We start from the raw sequence: 27,598 nt of genomic DNA, 5'->3' as shown, positions 1-27,598 counted from the left end.
GATGGGGTTTCTCTATGTTGGTCAGGCTGGTCTCAAACTCCGACCTCAGGTGATCCACCTGCCTCGGCCTCCCAAAGTGCTGGATTACAGGTGTGAGCCATTGCTACCGACCTCCTCATTCTTTTGTAGAGCCACTTAGTACTTTACTTTATGGATGAGCCGTAGTTGATTCAATCAGTCTCCTATGATTGAGCATTTAGATTTGTAATGGCCAGAAATGATGCAATGAATAACTTTGTGCATATATATTTTTTCACATTGTTAGAACTATATCTTCAGGATGATTCCTAGAAGTGCTATTGCTGAGTCAAATTGCATATGTAGTTTTGTTAGGTATTGCCAAATTCTCTTTGCAGTTTGCATTTCTACCAGCAATGTATGAGAATGCCTGTTTCCTCACAGCCCACAGAATGTATCACCATACTTTTTTTTTTTTTTTTTGCCAATATGATAGCTGAGTATCTGACTGTCTAATCTGCATTTCTCTAATTATGAGTGAATCTGAACAGTTTTTCATATATTTGAAAAAGATCGGGCCGGGCGCGGTGGCTCAAGCCTGTAATCCCAGCACTTTGGGAGGCCGAGACGGGCGGATCACGAGGTCAGGAGGTAGAGACCATCCTGGCTAACACGGTGAAACCCCGCCTCTACTAAAAATACAAAAAACTAGCCGGGCGAGGTGGCGGGCGCCTGTAGTCCCAGCTACTCAGGAGGCTGAGGCAGGAGAATGGCGTGAACCCGGGAGGTGGAGCTTGCAGTGAGCTGAGATCTGGCCACTGCACTCCAGCCTGGGTGACAGAGCGAGACTCCGTCTCAAAAAAAAAAAAAAAAGATCTTGCCCATTTTCTGTTGGGTTTTGGTCATTTGTCCATTATGTTTTAAACATCTTTATCAACTTCATAATATACTACAAAATTCACCCCTTTCAAGCATACCGGTTTTAGTGTATTCACAGAATTCTGCATCCAAACACAATCTGAGTTAAGAACATCTTCATTACCCAAAAAGAAACCCTAAACTCACTCCCAATTATCCCTCATCCCTCAGCTTTATGCATTTACTAACCTACTTTCCGTCTTTATGGATTTGCCTATTTTAGACACGTCATATAAACGAATCATATAACATATGCTCTTTTGTGACTGACTTCTTTCACTTAGCGTGACATTTTCAAGGTTCATCCACACTGCAGAATGCATCAGTATTTCATTCTTTTTATGGCTGAATATTCCATTGTATGAATATACCACATTTTATCCATTCATCAGGCAACAGACATGTGTGCTATTTCCACTCTTTGCCTACTGCTAAAAGCACCATTTAGAAAAATGTCAATTTTCGTTCTCAGATTTAAGATGCCACCTTTAAAATCTACTAAATTTTTGATATGTACTCTGGTCTATTTTGGGGCTTTCTATTCTGTTTTACTGGCCTATTTATCTATTTATGTGGTACTACCACACTTTTAATCACAGAGGATTTATAGTACAATACATTTCAATGTCCTATAGAGTTACTCAGCTTTCATAGCTTTTCTTCAGTGTTTTCCCACCTATTCTTGGATATCTGTTTTTCCATGTAAACTTTGATATCAACTCATCTAAGAAAACTTATTAGTAGGCCAGGCACCGTGGCTGATGCCTGTAATCCCAGCACTTTGGGAGGCCGAGGCAGGTGGATCACCTGAGGTCAGGAGTTCAAGACCAGCCTGACCAACATGGAGAAACCCCATCTCTACTAAAAATACAAAATTAGCTGGATGTGGTGGCAGATGCCTGTAATCCCAGCTACTCGGGAGGCTGAGGCTGGAGAATCACTTGACACTTGAACCCGGGAGGCGGAGGTTGGGGTGAGCTGAGATAGTGGTGAGCTGAGATCACGCCATTGCACTCCAGCCTGGGCAACAAGAGTGAATCATAGTCTCCAAAAAAAAAAAAAGCTTGTTAGTATCACATTAGGTTTTAAATTAAGTTAGGGAAAACGACGTCTTTATAATGTTGAGTCATCCTATGCAAGAATAGAAGCTATCCTTTCATTTATTCAAGAAAGCTTTTGTTTCAGAAATGTCAAATTACATTTGAAAATGTACTTGTTTTTTAACTACTTTAGGGACTGTATTTTTTTCAGAACGTGATACCATACAAAATGGATAAAATATATATCACATTGTCTGCAGAAAAAACACCAGTATCTTAAAATGCTAATCTGACTCACACAGTTAAGTAATGTTTTAAAAGCCTGTAGTCTGATTGACCAGTGCCTCTGATGAAGTTTTTATCAATCTCAGCTGTAGAAGGACGCTTTAGGCCGCCAGGAAATGCCAGAGATACAGGATTATTTTCTTTTTTGGATCTTCCTCTCAGTGCTCTGCAGGAAGCCAGATCTTTCCCACCTAAACCATAAAACTTCTTAAGATAAACAGTTTCTCTCTTCTTGAAGAGAGGGAAAGGGAGGCTGATATAACCAGTGGTGTCAGTGATCTGAGATAAAAACTGTCAGAATAAAGTAAAGGAGAAAAAGTAAGCATGTAAGTGTTTGTAGTCAGGACAGAAAGCCCTTGTAATAGATCAGGTGTTGGTTATATTGCAGATAATTGACACATGCACATCCACACTTTCTACCCTATACACATACACGCAGAGGTGAGAGGATGACAGAAAAAAACTTATCAAGACACAGAGAACAAAGAACTCAGAGGTATAGAACAAAGACCCTCAGTAAGCCACCCTAGCTGGAGAATCTTTACCACGGCCTCCTCTGTAAGTCAAGTCTGGTGTTCTGAGCCAAAAGCATCTCAAAACATTAGATTTCTAATTGGTTGTAATATTTAACTATTTAGGACATTTAATCTATTGCTGGTATTCAAGTTATTTTGAGAATACTGTTCACTGCGAGTCCTGGTTTAAGAATCTAAGAAGTCTGTATGAAAAAATGCAAATCTGGCTAGGTCCTACTGCCCATTAGTCCCTGGATCAGGAATGGACAGTTTGCATTTCATTTATCTACACCCATAGTGTCTGGAAGAGAGAAAGAAACACTAACTATATGACTGATACTCCAGATAGAGGGTCTGCCTCCAAACCTCACCTGCGGGTCAGGCAGAGTGAGATTTAGGTGAGCTCATTAGTCCTAGACACAAGCTCTGAAGTTGTAGGGTCAAGATACCACCCAAAGAGGCTGACTTCACCTTCTAGACCTGCTCCTAATTTGCAGGGCAGCCAAAGACAAACCCTTGCTGTGTCTTGTTTTCCCTTTCGGAGCTAGCAGATGACAATGACAAAGTGTGCCCTACCTCCTTTACTGGCATTTAATAAGAGGAGACAACAAATGTGAAAATGCATTAAAGTGAATTAAAAGTGTGATCTGAATGTAAGAGTGATTCAGTGAATTGTGTTCCAGCATTCTTCAATGTCCTAATGAGGAAGAAAATGAACAATTAGATAGCTTTCCAGCATATTTATCATGGATTTTAAAAGTATCCACTCACTTAGTGACTGAGTCACTCTTCCAACCTTTGTTGTATGCATGTTAGATCATTTTAAAAGGGCTGGGAGGCCGGGCACCGTGACTCACCCCTGTAATCCCAGCACTCTGGGGGGCCGAGGTGGGTGGATCACGAGGTCAGGAGATGGAGGCCATCCTGGCTGACACAGTGAAACCCCGTCTCTACTAAAAATACAAAAAATTAGCTGGGCAAGGTGGCGGGCGCCTGTAGTCCCAGCTATTCGGGAGGCTGAGGCAGGAGAATGACGTGAACCCGGGAGGCGGAGCTTGCAGTGAGTCGAGATCCCACCACTGCACTCCAGCCTGGGCCACAGAGCGAGACTCCATCTCAAAATCATAATAATAATAATACTAAAAATAAAAGGGCTGGGAAACCTCTGTTCCACCAGCTGAAAAGACTTCCAAGCCCCCATAACTTGGCAAACGGACTTCGGATTGTGGCCGTCCCACATTGCTGGCAGAGCAACCTTTGACTAAGGTTTGAGTCAAAGGAAAAAAACTCTGGAAAAGATTTTGTAGACTCAGAGATGTAGTGTCTGTTATATGTAACTAGGGAACCAATATAATTAAGGAAAACCTCACATTTTTGTCTGTGCCTCTTGATGTAAGCATGTTTGCCCTCTGAGTTCATGCCCATGGACAGTAAACATCTTTTGGGTAATTGAATACTTGCAAGTATTTCATGACATAGAGATTTGTGAAATACTTCTCCTACACAAAACCCCAAGTGAAATCTTATGCAGATAAAATAATTCAGACAATGACCTATGCTGTGACAAAGACCATCACTGCCCACACTGGAAACTGTTCCAGCTGTTTCTCTTGGTCTGAATTGGTTTCAGGTAGACACAGCCTAAGATAAAATGGCAATGCTGAGAATATTGGTCTTCTAGGCTCTTGATCTTCTATTTCAAGGCTCTTTTCCAACCTAGGAGAAATGCCCCTTGTTCTAACCTCTATCAACACTGGAACAGCGCTTATCTTTTACTGTCAATACATTTGAGGTCAGAAGTCTTTCCCTTTGCATTATAATTTCAGTTTTCTAAGTATGGAAATGGAAGGCCTTATTTGCTATTAAGTTTGGTCATCAGAAAACAGGTGGGGGCATATTTGGTTTCTCTTGAACCTCACCATTCCTGCTATGGGGGCCAGCCCCGAGAAAGAGCTACATTTAGTCATTTAGGAGACTTTAGGGTCATCTGCTATGTGGGATACAAAGGCAGAGAGGAGGGGCTCTCTCTCGCTCCCCTCCAGAGTCTGCTACCTTACCTGGTCATCCATCCTGGGGCTGCCAGGGGCTTATTACAGGTAATGCTTGAGACCACACAGACTCTAGTCCAATCCCTGCCAAGGAGCCTGCATCCTTGTGCTCTTTTAGGCCTCCCTAGCTCATCTCTAATCTCTATTTCCGTTTCTTCAAGACTCTTCCAAGGGCCTCAGAGCCCATTTTCATTGTGCTTCTCCTTCCCCAGGGCCACCTGGCCGGTTGCAGCCTCCCCACTCCCCATCCACGCAAACTTCTTCATGGAGGTCACAGGGCTGTTACCCAGCAGTGACGTTATCCACAGGTGCAGTGGCCAGAGCTCCTACAGCTTTCGGCCTTCTAGCACCTAGATGCCAAAGTGAAGAGAAGCAAGAGGACCACTTTACAATGCAAGGCACAGGCAAAGTCTCAGGTGAGAGCAAGTGCAGAGAAATTGGGCCTCGCACCAGGGAGATTGGGAATGGTAGCCAGGTCATCAGCAGCCATCAGGCTACGGCTGTGCGCACACATGTGCAGGTGTGGGGAGGAATTCCACCCTGAGTGGAACAGGACACCAGAGAAAACTGTTGGCAATAATTCTAGAACTTGGAATACCTAATAGAGACAAAAGAAAAACCTAAACGCCTCCTTTTGGCTAGAAAAACACTACCAATTCCACTGTTCATAGTCTCCCCCGACTTACCACTTACTCTATTAAGTATAAAATGTATTAGAATTTGCTTATCAGAAGTGATGTTTGGTAATTCAATCAACTTTCTTAGTGTGCTGCACATATAACAGGGTCTCCTCATGGGCTAATGATTATTTGCTAATAACCTCCATATCTCTACCCACCTTTAGATCCACAGCCGCCTGCCGGCAGCCTCCCCTCTGACGTCTTCACGATCCTGTTTCTGTTTCAGTGGCGGCACCAGCTCTCATCCAGCTGGCTCAGTGAGAGACTTAGGTGTGGGCCTATACTCCTGTTTGTGCCCTTCCTGCCCTTCCCTCTCCAAAAACAAGGGCAGTTCGGCCTCCCCACATCTCTGCACCCCGGCTTCTCCAGGCTGACTTCAGACCGCCAGCATCTCTCCCCTGTGTCACTGGAACGCTCGCCAAACTAATGCCGGCTCCCGGTCTTGCTGCCCCTGGAGAAAGAATGAGCTTTCTAAAGTGCACATCCCATCACACCACCCTTTGGCTTGTAACTTTTGAATAGTTCCCCTATTGTTGACAGGATACAGGTCAGATTCCTTTCACCATCAAATCCCTACTATTTCTCACAATATAATCTGCTATTTCACCCATTGAGAGTAACTCATAATGGCCTCTGATGATCCCTTGTTTGATTTCACTCTTTCTTTTTCATGGGCCACACGCACTGCTGAAAATTAGAGGGCTGGTTCCAGTTCAAAGCCTTCAGCTGGGCTTTGACTCCATCTGCAGTCGATTAGCCCTTCTGATCGCATTCTGTTATTCTCCTTGCACCAGAAAAAACAAACAGATGCCTCTCCCACAGTCTATGCCTTCCCCTCAGTGTCAGAGGTTGGCTCCCAGGTGACCCCCTGAGACCTCCTCAGCAGTGGCCTTACCCTCCTAGTTGTCCTGTCTCAACACTGCTTGTGATTTCTAGCCGTTTTTTTCTTTCTTTCTTTTTTAAATTTTTGAGACAAGGTCCCACTATGTTGCCCAGACTAACCTCGAACCTCTGGGCTCAAGTGATCCTCACGCCTTAGCCTCCCAAGTAAGCTGAGACTACTTGGCGTGCTCCACCATGCCCAGCTACCGGCTGTTTCTTTCTGATAAACCACCCTGATGCCCATCTGCCTCTGTTCTGGTGATGATCTTTCAAGGTGCTAGATCCAGCACTTCATACTGAATGCTGCTTCCCAGGTATTCCCACGTTTGCTTCTGCCCACAGCTTCCATGACCTTCAGTAGGGAACACCTTCAGTATTGTCGGCACCACCTCAGAACTTGGGGGGCGACTCTCAGCAAAATTCCTGTCTCTCTAGGAGCTACAGTGGCACACTCAGGTGTGACTTGGGGGCTTAGCCTACCTCTATGTAATCCACATCAGCCTCTCACCCGAGCCACCGCTAGTAAATATATAACCTAAGTGAAAGTCATGTGCTTACAGTGGAAACACGGCTCGTCCTCGAACCAGACCACCATCCATAAGCTCCTGAGTGTAAATCATATTATATTTTTTTATTTTTGGTGTAGGCATTTTAACCTGGCTGTGCATATGTATTTTCTAAACATTCTACAATTTGCACATGTTCCATTTAAAATAAAACAGAGTAAGTGATTTTAAAATTTAAAGAGGTGAAAGAAACCGTAAGAAAACAGACGCTTTAAATGAGGTGGTTTCAGCTGGGTGGGGTGACGCACAGCTGTAATCCCAACACTTTGAGAGATTGAGTTGGGTGGATAACTTGAGGTCAGGAGTTCGAGACCTGCTTGGCCAACATGGGGAAACCCCGTCTCTACTAAAATTACAAAAAATTAGCGGTGGCAGGCACCTGTAATCCCAGCTGCTGGGGAGGCTGAGACACAAGAATCGCTTGAACCTGGCGGGGGCAGGGGGCAGAGGTTGCAGTGAGCTAAGATTTTGCCACTGCACTCCAGCCTGGGTGACAAAGTGATACTCCATCACCCCCGCAAAAAAAAAAGAAAAAAAAAAAAGGTGGTTTCAAAAGAAGGCATAGATTTTATAAAAGAGTTAACAATTAAATACATGCCAGAGTACTGCACAAACTTTTGGAGAACAGAAGACATGCAAAAGTACTTCCAGTCTTCAACATGAAATAAGTCTGAGCATCGCTTTGTATGTTTGTTGGCTATTTGTATATTGTTTTTTTTTTTTTTGCTTCAGCTTTTGACTTCCGTAGTACATGTGCAGGAAGTGCAGGTTTGTTACATAGGTAAACATGTGCCATGGTGGGTCTGTTGCACAGATCAACCCATCACCTAGGTATTAAGCCCAGCATCCATTAGCTGTTCTTGATGCTCTCCCTGCCCTCCGCCCCCACTGAGAGGACCCATATGTGTTTTCCCCTCCATGTGTCCATGTGTTCTCATTATTTAGCTTCCACTTATAAGTGAGAACATATGGTGTTTGGTTTTCTGTTCCTGCATTACTTTGCTTAAGATAATGGCTTCCAGCTCCATCCACTGCAAATGACTTGATCTAGTTCCTTTTTATGGCTGCATAGCATTCCATGGTGTATACGTACCACATTTTCCTTATCCAGTCTATCACTGATGGGCATTTGGGTTGATTCCATGTCTTTGTTGTTGTGAATAGTGCTGCAATGAACATACGTTGGAACGTATCTTTTTAACAGAATGATTTATATTCTTTTTGGTATATATCCAATAATGGGATTGCTGGGTCAAATGGTATTTCTGTTTCTAGGTCTCTGAGGAATCACCACACTGTCTTCCACAATGGATGAAATAATTTCTAAGTGTAAATTTTAAATTTCAAAAAGTGACTGTCTAGATTAGAATGTTGTTTGAATTTCAACATTTGGCTTTCCTGGAACAACTTCTTCCTAGTCTCTGGGGTTCCCTGGAGGAAGCAAAATAATTTAGCAACACTGCAAGGTGAGCCATTTGTAGCTGCCTCTCAATTCCTTTATGTTGTGTGGCAGTTTGGCCTTAGGCCCACGGATTCCAGCGCTGTCCAATATGGCAGCACCAGCTACATGTGGCTATTTCAAATGTGGCCAGTCTGAATTAAGATGTGCTGTAAGCATAAGGTACATACTGGGTTTCGAAGACTTAGTACCCAAAATGGAAAATATCTCATTAATAATTTTATATTAATCACATGTTGAAATGATTTTTTATTTTTAATTTTTTTAGATGGAGTTTTGCTCTTGTTGCCCAGGCTGTAGTGCAATGGGGCAATCTCGGCTCACTGCAACCTTGGCCTCCTGGGTTCAAGTGATTCTCCTGCCTCAGCCTCCTGACTGGCTGGGATTACAGGTGCCCACCACCACGCTTGGCTAATTTTTTGTATTTTTAGTAGAGACGGGATTTCATCATTTGGCCAGGCTGGTCTCAAACTCCTGACCTCAGGTGATCCACCTGCCTTAGCCTCCCAAAGTGCTGGGATTACAGGCGTGAGCCACTGCGCCCGGCCTGAAATGATGTTTTGGATATACTGAGTTAAATAAAATAGATTATTACAATTAATTTTCTTTTTACATTTTAAAACATGGCTACTAGAAAATTTAAAACTACACGTTGCCTGCTTTATATGACTATTAAATAGTGCTGGACTAGTCCTAAGATACTGTAGGCTCAACTGTGTCTTAATATGCCTTCCAAAGGTTTGCAGTATGTGCTGCGTATAACTCCCTTCCCCTACCTTGTCAATGCCTATATTAGTAATTAGAGGTCTTGACAATAAATCCCAAATTCCATTTCACAATGTCCGCGGACAGAGATGGAGCAAGTATATAAACTGAGCCCCTGGGGGAACCACAGATATTCCAGAGTCCTAGTAGTGACTGAGTTAGTACAGCTTTCTTTTTTCTCTTCTCACACTTCTTTTGAAGGGGTAGACAGGGATAAAACGTTACAGAATTCCTCATAAAACCACACACCGTCACCATCTATTCACAAGCATGACACCATTCCAACAAACAGCAATACTAAAAAAGCGAACCTAGTTGGCTGCCATCCATCAATCACTGAGAATTTGGTTATCCCTTCAGAGGGCTAAACATAGGAGATTTCACTGTCATCAAGTCTGGAAGAATATTTATGCTACACTTGGACTTATGCCCAGTGACTGGGTATTAACAAAGTCATTAATCTGGATAGTGTTTTCAAGTCCAGCATCAGTGAAAATCCTGTTTGTTTAAACTGAGATTATCTTAGTTGACTGTGCTCATTACCTCCTATTAGTTTGAGAAAATACGCTTGAAATTCTCATTTATAAAATATTCTTGTTCCAGAAAAACAACTTTCAGGAAGGCATGATGTTTGCCTTGATAATAATTGATTATTTTTCAGAGGAGAACTTTAAGTCAGGACCTAAATAATGAATAGAGTATAACTCATGAGCCTATAGTTACGGCTTTAATCTTTGGTTAATTTCACGAGGAGAAAAATCTTTGTTCGAGAGTCATATGATTGCACAGGAACTTTCAGTTACTTGGGCGTTTGGAGGCCCTCCCTTGCGCTTCTCTCCAGAGATTTAAAGCAGTTCTAAACACATCTGCAGAGAATGATCAGCAGCTCTGGGCTGTGAACTGCTTTCTTCCCTTCATGGCTCTAGTCTGATTTGGACCCACCTCATAATCCTGACCATGATTTCACTGGAAAGACACCAACCTTCCCAGTAAAAGGAGCAATTATGGCTTTTCATTTCTCTTTATATAAGAAGCAAGATTGTAAGGATGAGTTGAATATAATTTCAGGCCAACGCAACCTTCTGGTATTGAGAAAAATACGAATTGATGGCTCATCTGAGAGTAGTGACTTGTGAATTTACAGCTGCTGAAGTGGAATCTTACCGGCTGTTGTTAGCATTAGTTTATCTAGCTGGCCTTTCACTGACAAAGAGGGAAAAATGAACTGCACGTTATAAAATTAGATATATATAAGTGTTTTTCAAGGTGAATCTCCATAATCCTTTTCTATCCTTAGCCTTTACCTTGTGTGGAAGGCAGAATTTTCTAGTAATGATCTAGGAAATATCTCATCCTCCTAATGTATGCTGTTTATGAACGTGATAAGATCTTGGTCCCATGACTGTGTTCTGCCTAAGGTATAACTTTCTTTTCTTTTTTTTTTTTTTTGAGACGGGGTTTTTTTTTTCCGTTTTTTTCTTTTTTGAGTCGGAGTTTCACTCTTGTCACCCAGGCTAGAGTGCAACGGCATGATCTTGGCTCACTGCAACTTCTACCTCCCGGGTTCAAGTGATTCTCCTGCCTCAGCCTCCCAAGTAGCTGGGATTACAGGCATGTGCCACCACGCCTGGCTGGCTAGTTTTTGTATTTTTAGTAGAGACAGGGTTTTGCCATATTGGTCAGGCTGGTCTCAAACTCTTGACCTCAGGTGATCCACCTGCCTCGGCCTCTCAAAGGGCTGGGATTATAGGTGTGAGCCACCATACCTGGTCAGTACAGTCAATTTTCAAAAAGGAAAACTATTCAGGTGGGCCCGATCTATTCAAACAAATCTTGAAACACAGAGAACTTTCTCAGTCTGGTGGCAGAAGAGGGCAGCCAAATGGGAAATCGGAGATTAGAAGCATGAGAGGCATTGTTGGCTTGAAGAGGGAGAGAGGGCCAATCCATGAGGAATGTCGGTGACGTCCGAAAGTTAAGAGTGCCTCCCAGCTGCCATCCAGGAAGAAAACAAGGACTTCAGACCTGCAGCTACTAGGAACTGGATTCTGCCAATCATCGGAAAGATCGTGGATGCAGGCAATAGCCCCGACACCATGATTTTGGCTTTGAGAGACCCTGAGCAGAGAACCCTAAGCTAAGACCATGCGCACTTGTGACCTACAGAACTCTGAGATAATAAATGAGTATTGTTTTTAGCTGCTAAGTTTATGGCAATTTGTTGTGCAGCCCAAGAAAACGGATATATCTTGGTAATTTGTTGGATTCCACAGCTTTTCTTTGTTGTGGTTCCTAAATCCACCGAGTTTACAAGCTGCGTAGCCTTAGGTGTCTTACTTGTCCTTGAGGCTATAAAACTTGTCTCACTGAGTTTTTATGAAGATTAAATGAGATCCACATAAAGTGTTTACTGCAGAACCCCGCACTCAGCAGGATCTCAATCAAGCTCCCTCTCTGCTTGAATACTTATGTAGTCCCCAATATCCACCTAAATACAGAGCTCCTGCACATTTTTGCAGTTCCAGGCACACCATACGTGCTCCCAAATGGATTCTATACACAAACAGTCTTTTAAAGCTCAAATTCATCCAATATTTGCATTGGGAAATGAACATACAAAAAAGATGGATACAGAATGTGTTTGTCCTCAAACTGCCCAGAAGTTTGTAGGACAGAATTACGTAAACAAAGAATTGTAATGCAATGTTTTCTACACTAGTATATACCAACTGCTGAGGCCACAGCACCTTTCCACTGTGTCCAGAAAGTGGAGTGACTTATTCAAGTAAACATGAGAAACGAAAGCACTCAGGTGGCACTGAGTCTGCAGTGATTAGGGGCTGGAAGGACTCTAATCTGGAAGGGAACGAAGGGCGCCTGAGTGAGGTATGATGGAAGGTGGAACTGAGACCTTAGGCTGAGGATGGACTGCACTCCATGCCAACCTCCATGGTAACGGGTTTGTGCTTCATGCTTTTGGCTCTGGGGAGCTCTCAGGTTTTCTGGCGGTACAGTAACCTGATCAAATCTGTGTGCTAAGAAGGAAACACTGGTTGTGATGGAGGTACTGTATAGGATGCATTGCAGGGGAAGAGATGAGTGGAACAGAAGCAGAAGGCTGGTGTAGTGATAGGCTTTAACTTTCAAGGAAAATACACAAAAATCTACTAAGACTCTTTCTTCATAGTGAGGTCCTGACATTCTAATCTTAGTTTAATATCATTTATAAAATAAGTATCTGCCGTGATGGACAGCAAAGCAAGGACTTCTTGTACAAGTGGGGCATGGTGTGGGTTAGCTGCTGTCCAAGCTGGCTAGAACAGGAGGGGTGGAAGCAGAGGGCCATGGCCTGAGCCCCCCAAATTAAAAGCTATGGTCTGGATTGTGGCAGAAACATGGGGCTGGAACAGCACCTTCCCAGGCTGGCTTGAGTGGGTGGGAGTGGATTCCCTTCTAACTGGGAAACTAATTCTCATGCTTGAGAGGAAGGAGGAAAAGACACTTCGTTCTGAATTAACACTCGGAACTCTTTTTCTCATAGAAATGATGTTATAAATAGTGGTTGGCTACAAGACTGGCTTCTCTGATGAGCAGCAAGGTGCCTGAAATCCAGTCCATTTTTAACTGTTAATTTTATCTTCTGGATATTTCACTAACAACCAGACTTATGCAATATGACCTTTTTGTAAAGTGGAAATTGATTATCTGTGGTTGAGAGTTTATAATCATGTTAGTTCATCAGGTAATAAGTTTAGGATTGCATTGAGAATTTAACATGTTGCTGTAAGGAACTAGACCAGAAGACATCACCCAGCATACTGACTTGGAAACACTCCTATTTTATAATGAACCACAGCTGTGTTTTTTAAAAATCAGAATAAACTTTATTTGTGGATTCAAGATTTTAAAAAATGATTTCATACTTTAAAGTGTGCAATAAATTTTGATACATCAATCTTGATATATATATTTACCATATCAGAAGATTTTAAAAAGTCAAACAGTTTATAATCAAAATGAATTGTGTTTAACTTGATACTTATATGGAATAACTTCAGTATTATAAATAAAAACCTAAAACAAACACCATTTAAACTTGAGTTCTGATGAAATGTATTTGTAATACAATTTTATGTTACAATTTTTTAATTAGAGATTGTAGGTTAAAGTTATATGCTTATAATTTCTAGAAACATATGATGTCGTTGCTTTATGAAAATGATCCTACTGACTGTCCAGCAGTAGAATGCATTTGAGACACTTTTCTATATGGGATAAGGGCCTGTGTTGCTTGATACACATTCCTTCCGGACCATGAGCCTCCAGTGGGAGACGAAGGGGATGAAGGTCTGCAGCTGGGGACTGGTGGCAGTGAGTCTGGTCTCATTAACACCGTGTTCTATGAGTTACAGAATCATCCAAATGAGTATCAGCCAGATAAAAAGAAAGCTTTGTATTTTCTCATGCTTAGATACTTCACAAACATAATATTTAAATAAGTGCAGCAAAATCCTATTTTAACAAAAATAATTTTCCCATTCCATTCTACATAATGAGGACATTTCCAAAATGCATTGGCCCACATTACTATTACTTTGCTGATACGAAGAAAATGAATTATGATGGTAAGATCCATATACAGATATACACATGTGTATCTATATTTATTTATGTATTTAATATCAGATATGCTCCAACTTCCTTGTCTCTTAGAAGTCACTTTACTTTTAAATGATTCTTTGGGAGTGTGGTCAATTTGCACACCTGACTTGACACAATCTGATGGTCAGCACAAAGCACCTTCTGATTGTATAACACTTTACAAAGTACTTTTTGCTTTCTCATCTGTCTGGAACTTATGACAATCTGGCATGACATTGAGGGTGGGCATGATTATCTCATTTGACAGATGAAGAAATACGAATCCAGAGAGGTTAAGAAAGCTGCTTCAGTTCACATGGCTGGTGAGAGGTCAAACCAGGACTATACCTGGTGTTCATCCTTGACTGCTGGTTGACAATGGTGAAGACAAAACGCAGGGTACATTAATCTGTGAATTGCTTCCCCCAAACCATGCTGATGATGTGGTGTTTGGAAAGTAGAAAGTGGTTTTGCTACTGTCGTATTTCAGATTTCTATCAGGTGCTAATGAGTACTCATCATGTTATACCCCAACAAACTTAAACCAAGAACCAGAGGTACTTTTTACAGTTCTCACAGGGTGTATATATATATTTAAGAAGATTCACAACACATATTTACAATTATTCCTAAATCACCAAGATACCATACTGAGAAATAGGTTTAATCTTTTTAAGAGCATTTTCTATATAATCATTCCAATATAAGGATGAAATAATGTAAGTATGAAATATAAATACAGTCTTGGCATACTTTATCTTTGCAGGTGTGCTGGAACCTAGAACACTTTCCCTTTTGCCTTATTCTGCTTACCCCTACTTTTGATTATTTTACAAATTCATCGACACATTTGCAAATTCCTTGAGGATCAGGACTCAGCTTCTCTGAAGCTGACAACCCTTACCCCAGAGCATAGCACAGCGCTATGCACGCAGCATTCAATAAATATTTGATGAATACGTGTACATGGTCTTTATGTACTTGAGTTTGGTTAAAGGAAGATTCGAACTGTAGCATTTTGCCTAGAGAGTTCTGGATTTGTAATAAGAACATTGTCTTCATAGTAAACAGTATTTTTAAAAGGCATAAGAAATAGTAATAAATTTAATACAAATTATGCATTATAACAACTCTTTGGTTATTTTAAACAAATCATTTGGTTTTTTTTACTAGAGTGATACTAAAAATATAAAAATGCGACTACAGAAATTAGCTTAATCTGTAAACATAATAAACCCTGTAAACATACATTTACTACATAATTGTACAAGTATAAAGAATGTCTAGTAAAGGCAAGTGCTATCCACTTCATTTAGTTCTTCAAGGCATACTTAGAAATACTGCTCTGTGGATCTTTAATGTCTGAAGAAGGAATTCTTCTAACTACACTAAAATGAAAAAGTGATGACTATGCCAATGGTCAAGAGGATATGCAGGCAAGAGAAAAAGGCTTTAATACTTTTTACTCATTGCAAATATGGATTTGCTTCACATGTCTTATGAACCACCTGTTTAGTAAAAACTGCATATTAACAAAAGCCAAATACTTGGAAAGTGAAGAAGTAAACAGTTTTTCTGTGAGTTGGCTGGAAATATAGGTAACACACTTTCCAAGGTTTTTTTCCAAAAACCTAATAGACGCAGTAAGGTGCGTAAGGCAGGTCTACAAAATAATAAATAGCTGCGAGTAGCACTAAATATATTGTAGTTTACTCAACAGTAAAATATTTTTTTTCAAATTTCAGTTTTCCATCTCAAAATGCATCAAACTTTTCACACATGACACTTATCACAAATATTTCACAGTTATCATCTCAGTAGTTTAAGAAAAAACTGCTTGGCAGATACTATACAAGAGGTAAATGTTAAGGACAAAATTCACTATTTAAGTCATACCGGACTTATATCCTATTGTGTGAACTCTAAAGCCAGGCGTGGTGGTGCCTGGCTTTAGGCAGGCACCTAACTCTAAAGACAAAATGAAACAACTGTGTAAATGCAACACATTATTTAAAAGTGATTGAAAATAAGTTGTTATACTATTTCTTCAAATGCTTTTTATAGGATTGTCTTCAAGATCTGGGAAGAATCAGTGGCCACATTTTAGTAGTTCCCTGGAATATTTTAAGTCAAGATTTTGATTATAAAACGATGGCAGTGAAAACACTATAGATTGTTATTTGTGATCTAATCAACTCCATCAAAGCCCTGAGTGTTTTCAATTGCCATCTGAAGTTTATCCCATAATTCTTCAAATGATTCATAAGGTGGCAGGTCCAGGCGATTAAAACTGAAAGAACAGAGAGGAACTGGTTATGAAAGACACTGAAAAAGCAGGTACCACTGAAAGACACTGAAATAGCGGCAAACAGAGCAACGCTGCTATTCATGATGAGGATGTGCCAACACCACCAAAATACGTCTTTTCACCAGGGGTAGAAGTAAGATGTAGGATTGGGTTCTGGGCATGGATACGCTGCACGACTCCTTGTGGAGTCCTGCCCCCACCACATCTTCCAAATGTCTGAGTTCCTCTTTCATTTCAACCTCCAAAATGGAATGTTCTAGCCCCTCTTGGGACAGCCCATCACTCAGCACTCAGTTTAGATGGGTCTCTCTGATCTTCAGCTACCTGGACTTCAAGCCCGGGCTGACTTGGTAACAAAACACACGTTCGTTGGGTTAGTGTCACCAACTCCTCCTTACCCCTAATCCATACCTGCCACCGACGTAACACAGAGGAGACTAGCCCTGCTGTAGCTAGACTAATAGTCAGAGGAACCTCACTCTCTGAGGCTTTGTTTTATCATGGTCCAAACAAATGCTTACCAGGTATGAGCTCTTGGCAGCTTTTCAGGAGTACCCCACTGTTCAACTGTAAATGACTGTGGTCCGTTTGAACCTATAAGGAAGAATTTATTTGGTTTCATTTACTCTCTACAGGGATCTCCAGGCATATCAAAACTTTTTCGAGTGTAGAACCTACACACACAGGGAACTAATCTGGTTTATTTATTTATTTATATTTTAGAGACGGGGTATCCCTCTGTCACCCAGGCTGGAGTGCAGTGGTATGATTCAAGCTCACTATAGCCTCAAGCTCCTGTGCTCAAATGATCCTCTTGCTTTAGCCTCCTGAGTAGCCAGGACTACAGATGTGCACCACCACGCCTGGCTAACTTTTAAAAAAATTCATTTTGTAGAGATGGGGGGGGTCTCACTATGTTGCCCAGGCTGGTCTTGAACTCCTGGCCACAAGCCATTCACTCTGTCACCCAGGCTGAAGTACAATGGCGTGATCTCGGCTCACTGCAACCTCCGCCTCCTGTATGCAAATGATTCTCGTGCCTTAGCCTCCCAAGTAGCTGGGATTCCAGGGGTGTGCCACCACACCCAGCTAATTTTTGTATTTTTAGTAGACACGGGGTTTCACCATGTTGGCCAGGCTGGTCTTGAATGCCTGACCTCAGGTGATCTGCCTGCTTCAGCCTCCCAAAATGTTGGGATTACGGGCATGAGCTACTGCACCTAGCCAACTTAACATACTTTTTATTGGCTATCTAATATTAAATTTTAACATTTTGAAATAACCTATTTCTATAAATACAGAACAATTTGACTTTATATTCTAACACAAAGAACTCTGGCTCTCTGTGTGGCATATTTGCCCCAAATTTCAAACAGTGCATGAAATCAATGGATGGTTATAGGGCTGGGTTACATAAAAGAGGGAAGAGAGGCCAGAGATGGAAAGGGGCATTTGTTTGCCCTGCCTTTATTTTTCACTACCAACTGGTTAAGGCAGAGAAGAGAGAGGAAGGGGAATCAGGTGAAACCACGAAAAAGAAAGAGGCTATGAAGTCCAATTAGGCAAAGAATGACTGAACTGGTTAGTGGCAAAGCTAACCACTTTTGAGTGGTTACTCTAGGTAGAGAAGTAGCAGCTGCTTGATCAGTTCTGCAAACACACATTAATGAGGCTTGGCAAGCTGACCAGATTTGCCATGAAGAAAGGGTTTAGCTATCCCATCAGATGGTCAGCTTCTATTTGCACAACAAATTCAGCTTAGCAGTTTCCTAGGCAGCGGTCCCCACTTCTAATCCCCAGGACAATCCTAATCTTACTCGTTGTTCTGAGTAGGGCTCCCACTTCAGCTACACCCTTTCTAAAAGATTTATTCTTGGATTCTTGGTATCCTTAAAAGCAAGTAAATATCATTCCAATAAACAGAATATGAATCAATGTAAGAAAAGTTGCTGCAATCTACATCAGAAATGGTACTTTTAAACAAAACACACCTCCAGTTTTATACATCAACTGAAAAATAATTTGATAGAATACATAGAATCTTACTTTACTGAAAACTGCATTAACTATTCTAAAAATCAAGAGATATGTGCAGTCTTCTTCCCAGTCCTGGCGCTTCCCCCAGGTAATGAAAAATAGTAGCCTAATGAGATTCTCTACCCCTATCTTGAAAGGAAGAAAAAAAAAAAGATTTCATGATCAAATAAGTTTGGGAAACAATGCTTTTGTTTTCTTCTAACAGTAAAGGTTCTACACAAGTCCTGAAGAAATCCATTTAACTTTGTTTAGTCCAGCATTTCCCTAAAGGTATTCAACTTAAATACACTTAGTAACATTCTGTGAAACTTCAAATGCTATCCTGAACTATCACATTAGAAGTAACGCTTTTTCTTTTTTTTCGAGACAGGGTCTCAGTCTGTCACCCAGGCTGAACTACAGTGGTGTAATCTTAGCTCACTGCAACCTCTGCCTCCCGGGTTCAAGCAATTCTCCTGCCTCAGCCTCCCGAGTAGCTAGGACTACAGGTGCGTACCACCAAGCCCAGCTAATATTTGTATTTTTGGGTAGAGAGGGGGTTTCACTGTGTTGGCCAGGCTCGTCTTGAACTCCTGACCTCAAGTGATGTGCCTGCCTCGGCCTCCCAAAGTGCTGGGATTACAGGTGTGAGCCACCCCTCCCGGCCAAGGTAATGCTTTTTCTGTAACTGACGCATACTAGGCATAGACTCTGAAATGACAGAAGGGAAAGTGACTCAAGTCATTTGATGTTTCCAGTTTTCCCCTTTATTATCTGATTAGAAGGTGTAAATATATTTTAGCCTACTCCAGTGTCTCTAATGGTATCTTTCAAAATCTTAATTCTTTTTAAAATTAAGCTAAATGTTAGTAACTGATGGAAGCGTGAGGATTCATCAGCCATGAAAAAGACAATAGGCACCACTCCATTTTTTTTAGTGATCTATGGAAAATCCTTACCATATAGTTCAGCAAATCCATTCATAGGCACCCGAGATGTGCCAGTGACAAACTGAAGTAATCTTATTCTTTTTTCCGAATCCATCATTAAAACAGCCTGAATAAGATAAAAACATCATTTAGGGAACAGCACTGGGAAAAAGGTAAACAAATTATCCTGAAACATAAGCTATCAGAATTTAGCTAGAATATTAATAATCCCTTACTAGATGTGGATGTTTCTTTTAATTAAATTTTTATTTACGGGTGGTTTATAAAGTTCTTGAAAACTTTATTTGTAAGGCTACATGGCAACTTTTTAGAATGGGATTATAACCTAATGAAGTAACAAAATTTCTCTTGAGATGTGACTTACGACTTTTAAAAATTATATCCTGGGTGCAGTGGCTCATGCCTATAATCCCAGTACTTTGGGAGGCTGAGGTGGGCAGATCACTTGAGGTCAGGAGTTTGAGACCAGCCTGGCCAATATGGTGAAACCCGTCTCTACTAAAAATACAAAAAAATTAACCAGGCATGGTGGTGCATACTTGTAATCCCAGCTACTCGGGAAGCTGAGGCAAGAGAATTGCTTGAACATGGGAGGCGGAGGTGGCAGTGAGCTGAGATAGCACCATCGCACTCCAGCCTGGGAGACAGAGCAAGACTCCATCTCAAAAAACACATTATATTAATATTATTGAATGGCATACACATTTCTCTATGAGACATTTTAAAAGAGCCACTCAGGAGTCCCTAGGAATACCCTACAGGTTATTACAAGTTCTTTCAGAGTCCCTACTTTAGTAGAAAACTAAGTGCCTGTCTCAGCCTGTCATTCCACTTACTGCCTTCTGAACATTTTACTTACCTAGTAATAGTTATAGACCCAGAAGGTGCATGTATACGGTACAAAATCAAAGATAATTTTTGCTGGTCTGTATATTTTTCTGTGTCAGTTAAATGTAATCCACCAGTATAGTTAATCAAGAGTTGACTTAAATATGATTCAATCTATCAAAAAGTAATTTACGAAAATAGAAGTTTCAAATTACCTTCCAAAACCACTGTATAACCTGATGATTTGCACTGTAGCCATTTTTATACTTTGTATGTTCCCTCCAGTCATTCACATCGACATCTCCCAGTCCACACATAAGAAGCTACGTAAGAAATGTCAAATTATAAACAAGGAAAATAATGGGTTCGAAACTTCTGTTTCAACATAAAATGTTATGTCTTACCTCTAGTTCATTTTCATCAAAAATTTTGATGAGATCCTGTGGTATTAGTTCAAAGAATCCCTAGAAAAAAGATGTATTTAAAAACCGGATGGACAGGGCCAATGGCCTTTCCTATGCTTCAGCTTCTGGGTGCTACTGGAGGAATCCCACAGACACACAAGTTTCTACCATTACACAATCATGGGCTCTTCACTGAGATCTCAATATTGGCCAGAAAATGTACATGTGCACAGTCTGTTCTCTCATTTATTCCTCAAAGTGGCTATTTTTAAAACTTCCTGTGGCCAGGCACAGTGGCTCATGCCTGTAATCCCAGCACTTTGGGAGGCTGAGGTGGGCGGACTGCTTGACTCAAGGAATTTGAGACTAGCCTGGGAAACATGGTGAAACACTGTCTCTACAAAAAAATACAAAAATTAGCCAGGCATGGTGGTGTGAACCTGTAGTCCCAGCTACTGGGGAGGCTGAGGTATTCCAGCCTCGGCGACAAAGTGAGATCCTGTCTCAAAACAAGAACAACAACAAAAAACAAATTTGCCAGCCTTCTCAAGCCTCCACATCACCCCTTCTTTACCGTAGGTAAGTGTAAGTTCTATTTGAGGGAAAACAGAGGCAATTATGCATGATGGAACTCCCTCAAGCTTCTGCATCCCTGCGTCCCAACCATCACCAACACCTGTCATGGCCTCATTCCCGCCGCAGTGGAAGACAGAAGTGCCACCTCTTCTTTCAGGCTAGGCCTGCACCTGTGCTTCACCTGCTCCTCAGGGAGGTCATCTCACTAGACCTCTTTCTCTTTATTGGCTCACTCTGTATGCATTTAAATTTGCTCAAGCCATATCTACCTTTAAAGCAAACAAACAAAAAACAAAAACAAAACTAATGACCGTCTTTTTCCCTTCACAGGCAAGTTCTTGACAGTGTTATGCACTTAGCAAATCCATTCACTCACCTCCCATCTAACACTCAACCCACTGCAATCGGACTTCTACACTACAGCTTCCTTGAAATTGTTCTGGAAAAAGTCAAAGACAGCTTTGCAGCTATATCTAACAAACACATTTAATTCCTTATCATATTTGACTTATTTGCAGTATGATATGATTAAAACCATCTTTACTATTGAAACTCTCTCTGTTCTTCATACCTTTCCGTCTGCCTTTGTTAATTTCCTTATTTCCTTTACAGTCTCCTGGGTTTTTTTTTTTTTTTTTCTTTTTTCTCCCATGCCCTAACCTGTCCATTCATAAACCATCCATTCAAAACAACAGTTAAGATGCTGGTGTTTCCAGTTCTCTCTCCACATGTCAGGCCATCCACTTTCACTGCCCTTTCACATTTTCCATTGTATCGAGTTCGCAGCTTCACTACACATAGGCAAATGATCCCCAAATCCATACATCTCTATCCTTGAAGTCTCCCTTTCTGAATGCCTTTCAAATGCACATGAAGCTCTGACCACCACCCCTATCTTCATTCCCTTCCCATTCCTGTCTCAACTCCCTCACCATTCCCTTAATTCCTTACCATTTCTCACCAAGATTATGTAGCACTTTCCCAACTCTCCTGGGAAGTCTCTGCTGCTAGTCTTGCTCTCCTCTAACTCGCTCTACATAGCACTTCCAGAATGATCTGAAACATACATTGAATCTTGGTGTCTTACTGGTTAATAGCCTTTAATGCTACCTTCCTTCCCCCTCCCTGAAATTCAGAGAAAACTCCAGACTGTACTGCTTCACACACAGGCCCTGTATAAGCTGGTGTGTTAGCTCTGCAGGCTGATTGTTGCCCTCTTGCATTCTCTCACCCAGCATACTCAACTGCCTGTGGGTACAGCCTACCTTCCTGCCAGACTTCACATACGCTGCTCCTGCTGCTTACAACTGCATTTCCCTCTTCTCCATGGCTGGCCAATCCCTCTAGTCCTTCTTTGTCCCTTCCTTTGCCCCTCCCTGGTTTGTACTCTTCTCTGCTCACTTAGCACTTTATGCTTGCCTCTGTTCATTTCTCTCTTTACATCATACATCCCTTAATAGCAGGACTTATGTCTTTTGGCCTGGCACAGCACCATACACACAGTACTCAATACGGAATTTATGAAAAAGTATGTGATACACACACACACACACACACACTTTAGAGACAAGGTTTCACTCTATAGCCCAGACTGGAGTGCACTGGTGCCATCATAGCTCACAGCTCACTGTAGCCTCGACTTCCCAGGCTCAAGTGATTCTCTAGCCTCAGCCTCCCAAGTAGCTGTGACCATACGCACATGCCATGACACCAAGCTAATTTTTTTTTTTTTTTTTTTGGAGATGAAGTCTCGCTCCATTGCCCGGGCTGGAGTGCAGTGGCGTGATCTCAGCTCAGTGCAACCTCTGCCTCTCGGGTTCAAGCAATTCCCCTGCCTCAGCCTCCTGAGTAGCTGGGACTGCAGGTGCACGCCACCACATCCAACTAATTTCTTTGTATTTTTAGAAGAGATGGGGTTTCACCATGTTGGCCAGACTGGTCTGAAACTCCTGACCTCAGGCAATCCACCAGCCTCAGCCTCCCAAAGTGCTGGGATTACAGGCATGAGCCACCATGCCCAGCCTAATTTTTAATTTTTTATAGAGATAAGGTCTTCCTATGTTGTCCATGCTGGTCTGAAACTCTGGGCTCAAGCAGTCCTCCCGCCTCATCCTCCTCAAGTGTTGGGATTATAGGCATGAGCCACCACGCCCAGCCAGATACTTATTTAACAGAAGAGTGTAAGTTATCTTAAGAAATGAGTGCTCTGACAATCTGTCTACCAATTGGGGAAATTTTAAGTAACTTACTAATTTATATTCTGAATAAAATATAGCCACAAAGAAAGGCAGCTATATGTCTTCACATGTAAATATCCCCAATAAATATCTGATAAAAGAAGAAAGTAGGCCGAGTGCGGTGGCTCATGCCTGTAATCCCAGCACTTTGGGAGGCCAAGGCGGGTGGATCACTTGAGGTCTGGAGTTCGAGATCAGTTTGACCAACATGGTGAAACCCTGTGTGTACTAAAAATATAAAAATTAGCTGGGCGTGGTGGCGGGCACCTGTAATCCCAGCTACTCAAGAGGCTGAGGCAGGAGAATCGCTTGAACCTGGGAGGTACAGGTTGCAGTGAGCTGAGATCAGGCCACTGCATTCCAGTCTGGGCGACAGAGTGAGACTCTGTCTCAAAAAAAAAAGAAGAAAGTCACAAAACAAAATGTTTAAGGTGATCCTATTTAGAAAAACAAACAATACGTTATACTATGCCTAAAGCACTCTTGTTCTTTTTTTGTCCTAAGGTGAAGGGAATGGAACAGGCAAAAGGCTTGGGGGAAAGGGACCTGTCAATGTTTATTGTCTAGACTTCTTGAATGACTAAATGAAATATTTAGTTAATTTAAAAATATAATTTAGAATGATTTCACAAAACAAGCCATACACTTATTTTTCTCAGATGTGATGAGGCCCAATATTTGAAACTTATGGGTGCAGCACACCAACATGGCACATGTATACATATGTAACAAACCTGCACATTGTGCACATGTACCCTAGAACTTAAAGTATAATAATTAAAAAAAAGAAACTTATGGGTTATACTATGAAATGATGGAAGAGCAAATAAAAGAAAACGAATACCTCTTTAAACGCAGCCATTTGCTTCTGGATTCGGTTTACAAATCGCCATTGTATTACAAGACTAAAAAGAAACAACATTTCATTTTCACGTGAACCAAGACAAAATTCTGAGTCACAATTATTCTAGTTAGAAACAAAAACTAAAGGCTAGCTGAGCCCAATGCAAAAGCTGAATACCAGTGCTTGCTACTGCATTGTGATAGAGAAAAAGAACATTGAGATTCTGGCCAAGGGGAAAGAGAAAGATGGTAAGTGGAGTCTTTTTGGAGTAAAGTACAGAATTATGTCCCATAAAATAATTATGAACAAAATACTTACTAAATATATTCCTTTTTGTTCTTATTGGTGACAACTATTTCTGATCCACCATTTTTCAGCTCATGTTGGTGTGTCTAAAATTAAACACAATAACTTGATATGTTATTTTACTGAGAAAAACTTAAAAAGTATACATATTGTAGTTATACAAGAAACCTGATGTTGTAAATTAAGTCCAGTCACAAGTTAAAAGCTAAGAAAACTTAAGGTCCTGGGAGCAAGATGGCCGAATAGGAACAGCTCCAGTCTCCAACTCCCAACGCGAGCGACAGCAGACCGGTGATTTCTGCATTTTCAACTGAGGTACTGGGGTCATCTCACTAGGGAGTTCCGGACAATCGGTGCTGGTCAGCGGCTGCAGCCCGACCAGCGAGAGCTGAAGCAGGGCGAAGCATCGCCTCACCTGGGAAGCGCAAGGGGGAAGGGAATCTCTTTTCCTAGCCAGGGGAACTGAGGCACACAACACCTGGAAAATCGGGTAACTCCCACTCCAATACTGCGCTTTAAGCAAACGGCACACCAGGAGAATATATCCCACACCCAGCCGGGAGGGTCCCACGGCCACGGAGCCTCCCTCATTGCTAGCACAGCAGTCTGCGATCTAACCGCAGGGCAGCAGCGAGGCTGGGGGAGGGGCGCCTGCCATTGCTGAGGCTTAAGTAGGTAAACAAAGCCGCTGGGAAACTCGAACTGGGTAGAGCTCACAGCAGCTCAAGGAAACCTGCCTGTCTCTGTAGACTCCGCCTCTGGGGACAGGGCACAGCTAAACAACAACAACAACAAAAAAAAGCAGCAGAAGCCTTTGCAGATGCAAACGACTGTGTCTGACAGCTTTGAAGAGAGCAGTAGATCTCCCAATACGGAGGTTGAGATCTGAGAAGGGACAGACTGCCTGCTCAAGTGGGTCCCTGACCCCTGAGTAGCCTAACTGGGAGACATGCCCCACTAGGGGCAGTCTGACACCCCACACCTCACAGGGTGGAGTACACCCCTGAGAGGAAGCTTCCAAAGTAAGAATCAGACAGGTACACTCGCTGTTCAGCAATATTCTATCTTCTGCAACCTCTGCTGCTGATACCCAGGCAAACAGGGTCTGGACTGGACCTCAAGCAATCTCCAAGAGACCTACAGCTGAGGGTCCTGACTGTTAGAAGGAAAACTATCAAACAGGAAGGACACCTATACCAAAACCCCATCAGTACGTCACCATCATCAAAGACCAGAGACAGATAAAACCACGAAGATGGGGAAAAAGCAGGGCAGAAAAGCTGGAAATTCAAAAAATAAGAGCGCATCTCCCCCTGCGAAGGAGCACAGCCCATCGCCAGCAACGGATCAAAGCTGGTCAGAGAATGACTTTGACGAGATGAGAGAAGAAGGCTTCAGTCCATCAAACTTCTCAGAGCTAAAGGAGGAATTACGTGCCCAGCGCAAAGAAATTAAAAATCTTGAAAAAAGAGTGGAAGAATTGACAGCTAGACTAATTAATGCAGAGAAGGTCATAAACGAAATGACAGAGATGAAAACCATGACACGAGAAATACGTGACAAATGCACAAGCTTCAGTAACCGACTCGATCAACTGGAAGAAAGAGTATCAGTGATTGAGGATCAAATGAATGAAACGAAGCGAGAAGAGAAACCAAAACAAAAAAGAAGAAAAAGAAATGAACAAAGCCTGCAAGAAGTATGGGATTATGTAAAAAGACCAAATCTACGTCTGATTGGGGTGCCTGAAAGTGAGGGGGAAAATGGAACCAAGATGGAAAACACTCTTCAGGATATCATCCAGGAGAACTTCCCCAACCTAGTAGGGCAGGCCAACATTCAAATTCAGGAAATACAGAGAACGCCACAAAGATACTCCTCCAGAAGAGCAACTCCAAGACACATAATTGCCAGATTCACCAAAGTTGAAATGAAGGAAAAAATCTTAAGGCAGCCAGAGAGAAAGGTCGGGTTACCCACAAAGGGAAGCCCATCAGACTAACAGCAGATCTCTCGGCAGAAACTCTACAAGCCAGAAGAGAGTGGGGGCCAATATTCAACATTCTTAAAGAAAACAATTTTCAACCCAGAATTTCATATCCAGCCAAACTAAGTTTCATAAGTGAAGGAGAAATAAAATCCTTTACAGATAAGCAAATGCTTAGAGATTTTGTCACCACCAGGCCTGCCTTACAAGAGACCCTGAAGGAAGCCCTAAACATGGAAGGAACAACCGGTACCAGCCATTGCAAAAACATGCCAAAATGTAAAGACCACCGAGGCTAGGAAGAACCGCATCAACTAACGAGGAAAATAACCAGTTAATATCATAATGGCAGGATCAAGTTCACACATAACAATATTAACCTTAAATGTTAATGGACTAAATGCTCCAATTAAAAGACACAGACTGGCAAACTGGATAAAGAGTCAAGACCCATCAGTCTGCTGTATTCAGGAGACCCATCTCACATGCAGAGACATACATAGGCTCAAAATAAAGGGATGGAGGAAGATCTACCAAGCAAATGGAGAACAAAAAAAAGCAGGGGTTGCAATCCTAGTCTCTGATAAAACAGACTTTAAACCATCAAAGATCAAAAGAGACAAAAAAGGCCATTACATAATGGTAAAGGGATCAATTCAACAGGAAGAGCTAACTATCCTAAATATATATGCATCCAATACAGGAACACCCAGATTCATAAAGCAAGTCCTTAGAGACTTACAAAGAGACTTAGACTCCCATACAATAATAATGGGAGACTTCAACACTCCACTGTCAACATTAGACAGATCAACGAGACAGAAAGTTAACAAGGATATCCAGGAATTGAACTCATCTCTGCACCAAGCGGACCTAATAGACATCTATAGAACTCTCCACCCCAAATCAACACAATATACATTCTTCTCAGCACCACATCACACTTATTCCAAAATTGACCACATAATTGGAAGTAAAGCACTCCTCAGCAAATGTAAAAGAACAGAGATTATAACAAACTGTCTCTCAGACCACAGTGCAATCAAACTAGAACTCAGGACTAAGAAACTCAATCAAAACCGCTCAACTACATGGAAACTGAACAACCTGCTCCTGAAGGACTACTGGGTATATAACGAAATGAAGGCAGAAATAAAGATGTTCTTTGAAACCAATGAGAAGAAAGATACAACATACCAGAATCTCTGGGACATATTTAAAGCAGTGTGTAGAGGGAAATTTATAGCACTAAATGCCCACAAGAGAAAGCAGGAAAGATCTAAAATTGACACTCTAACATCACAATTAAAAGAACTAGAGAGGCAAGAGCAAACACATTCAAAAGCTAGCAGAAGGCAAGAAATAACTAAGATCAGAACAGAACT

At 41.7% G+C, this 27,598-nt stretch overlaps 1 protein-coding gene across 2 annotated transcripts in view; it reads right to left on the bottom strand.

Moving 5' to 3' along the window:
* Nucleotides 1-12,984: 12,984 nt before the first annotated feature.
* Nucleotides 12,985-27,598, bottom strand: part of NEDD4 (NEDD4 E3 ubiquitin protein ligase) — a 177,920-nt gene continuing 163,306 nt past the window's right edge. For both annotated transcript variants that reach the window (XM_033190033.1, XM_033190034.1), the window contains 7 exons: nucleotides 24,239-24,312; nucleotides 23,921-23,981; nucleotides 20,264-20,323; nucleotides 20,075-20,182; nucleotides 19,041-19,137; nucleotides 16,587-16,659; nucleotides 12,985-16,047 (listed from right to left, as the gene is read on the bottom strand). In XM_033190033.1, the coding sequence (XP_033045924.1) occupies nucleotides 15,945-16,047; nucleotides 16,587-16,659; nucleotides 19,041-19,137; nucleotides 20,075-20,182; nucleotides 20,264-20,323; nucleotides 23,921-23,981; nucleotides 24,239-24,312 (576 nt within the window). In that variant the 3' untranslated portion in view covers nucleotides 12,985-15,944. The remainder of the gene's footprint in view (nucleotides 16,048-16,586; nucleotides 16,660-19,040; nucleotides 19,138-20,074; nucleotides 20,183-20,263; nucleotides 20,324-23,920; nucleotides 23,982-24,238; nucleotides 24,313-27,598) is intronic.

Source organism: Trachypithecus francoisi, unplaced genomic scaffold (assembly GCF_009764315.1).
Source record: "Trachypithecus francoisi isolate TF-2019V2 unplaced genomic scaffold, Tfra_2.0 Lachesis_group3, whole genome shotgun sequence".
Lineage (NCBI taxonomy): Eukaryota > Metazoa > Chordata > Mammalia > Primates > Cercopithecidae > Trachypithecus > Trachypithecus francoisi.
Note: the sequence above shows the minus strand (reverse complement) of the source record. Positions and strands in the feature narration are given on the sequence as shown.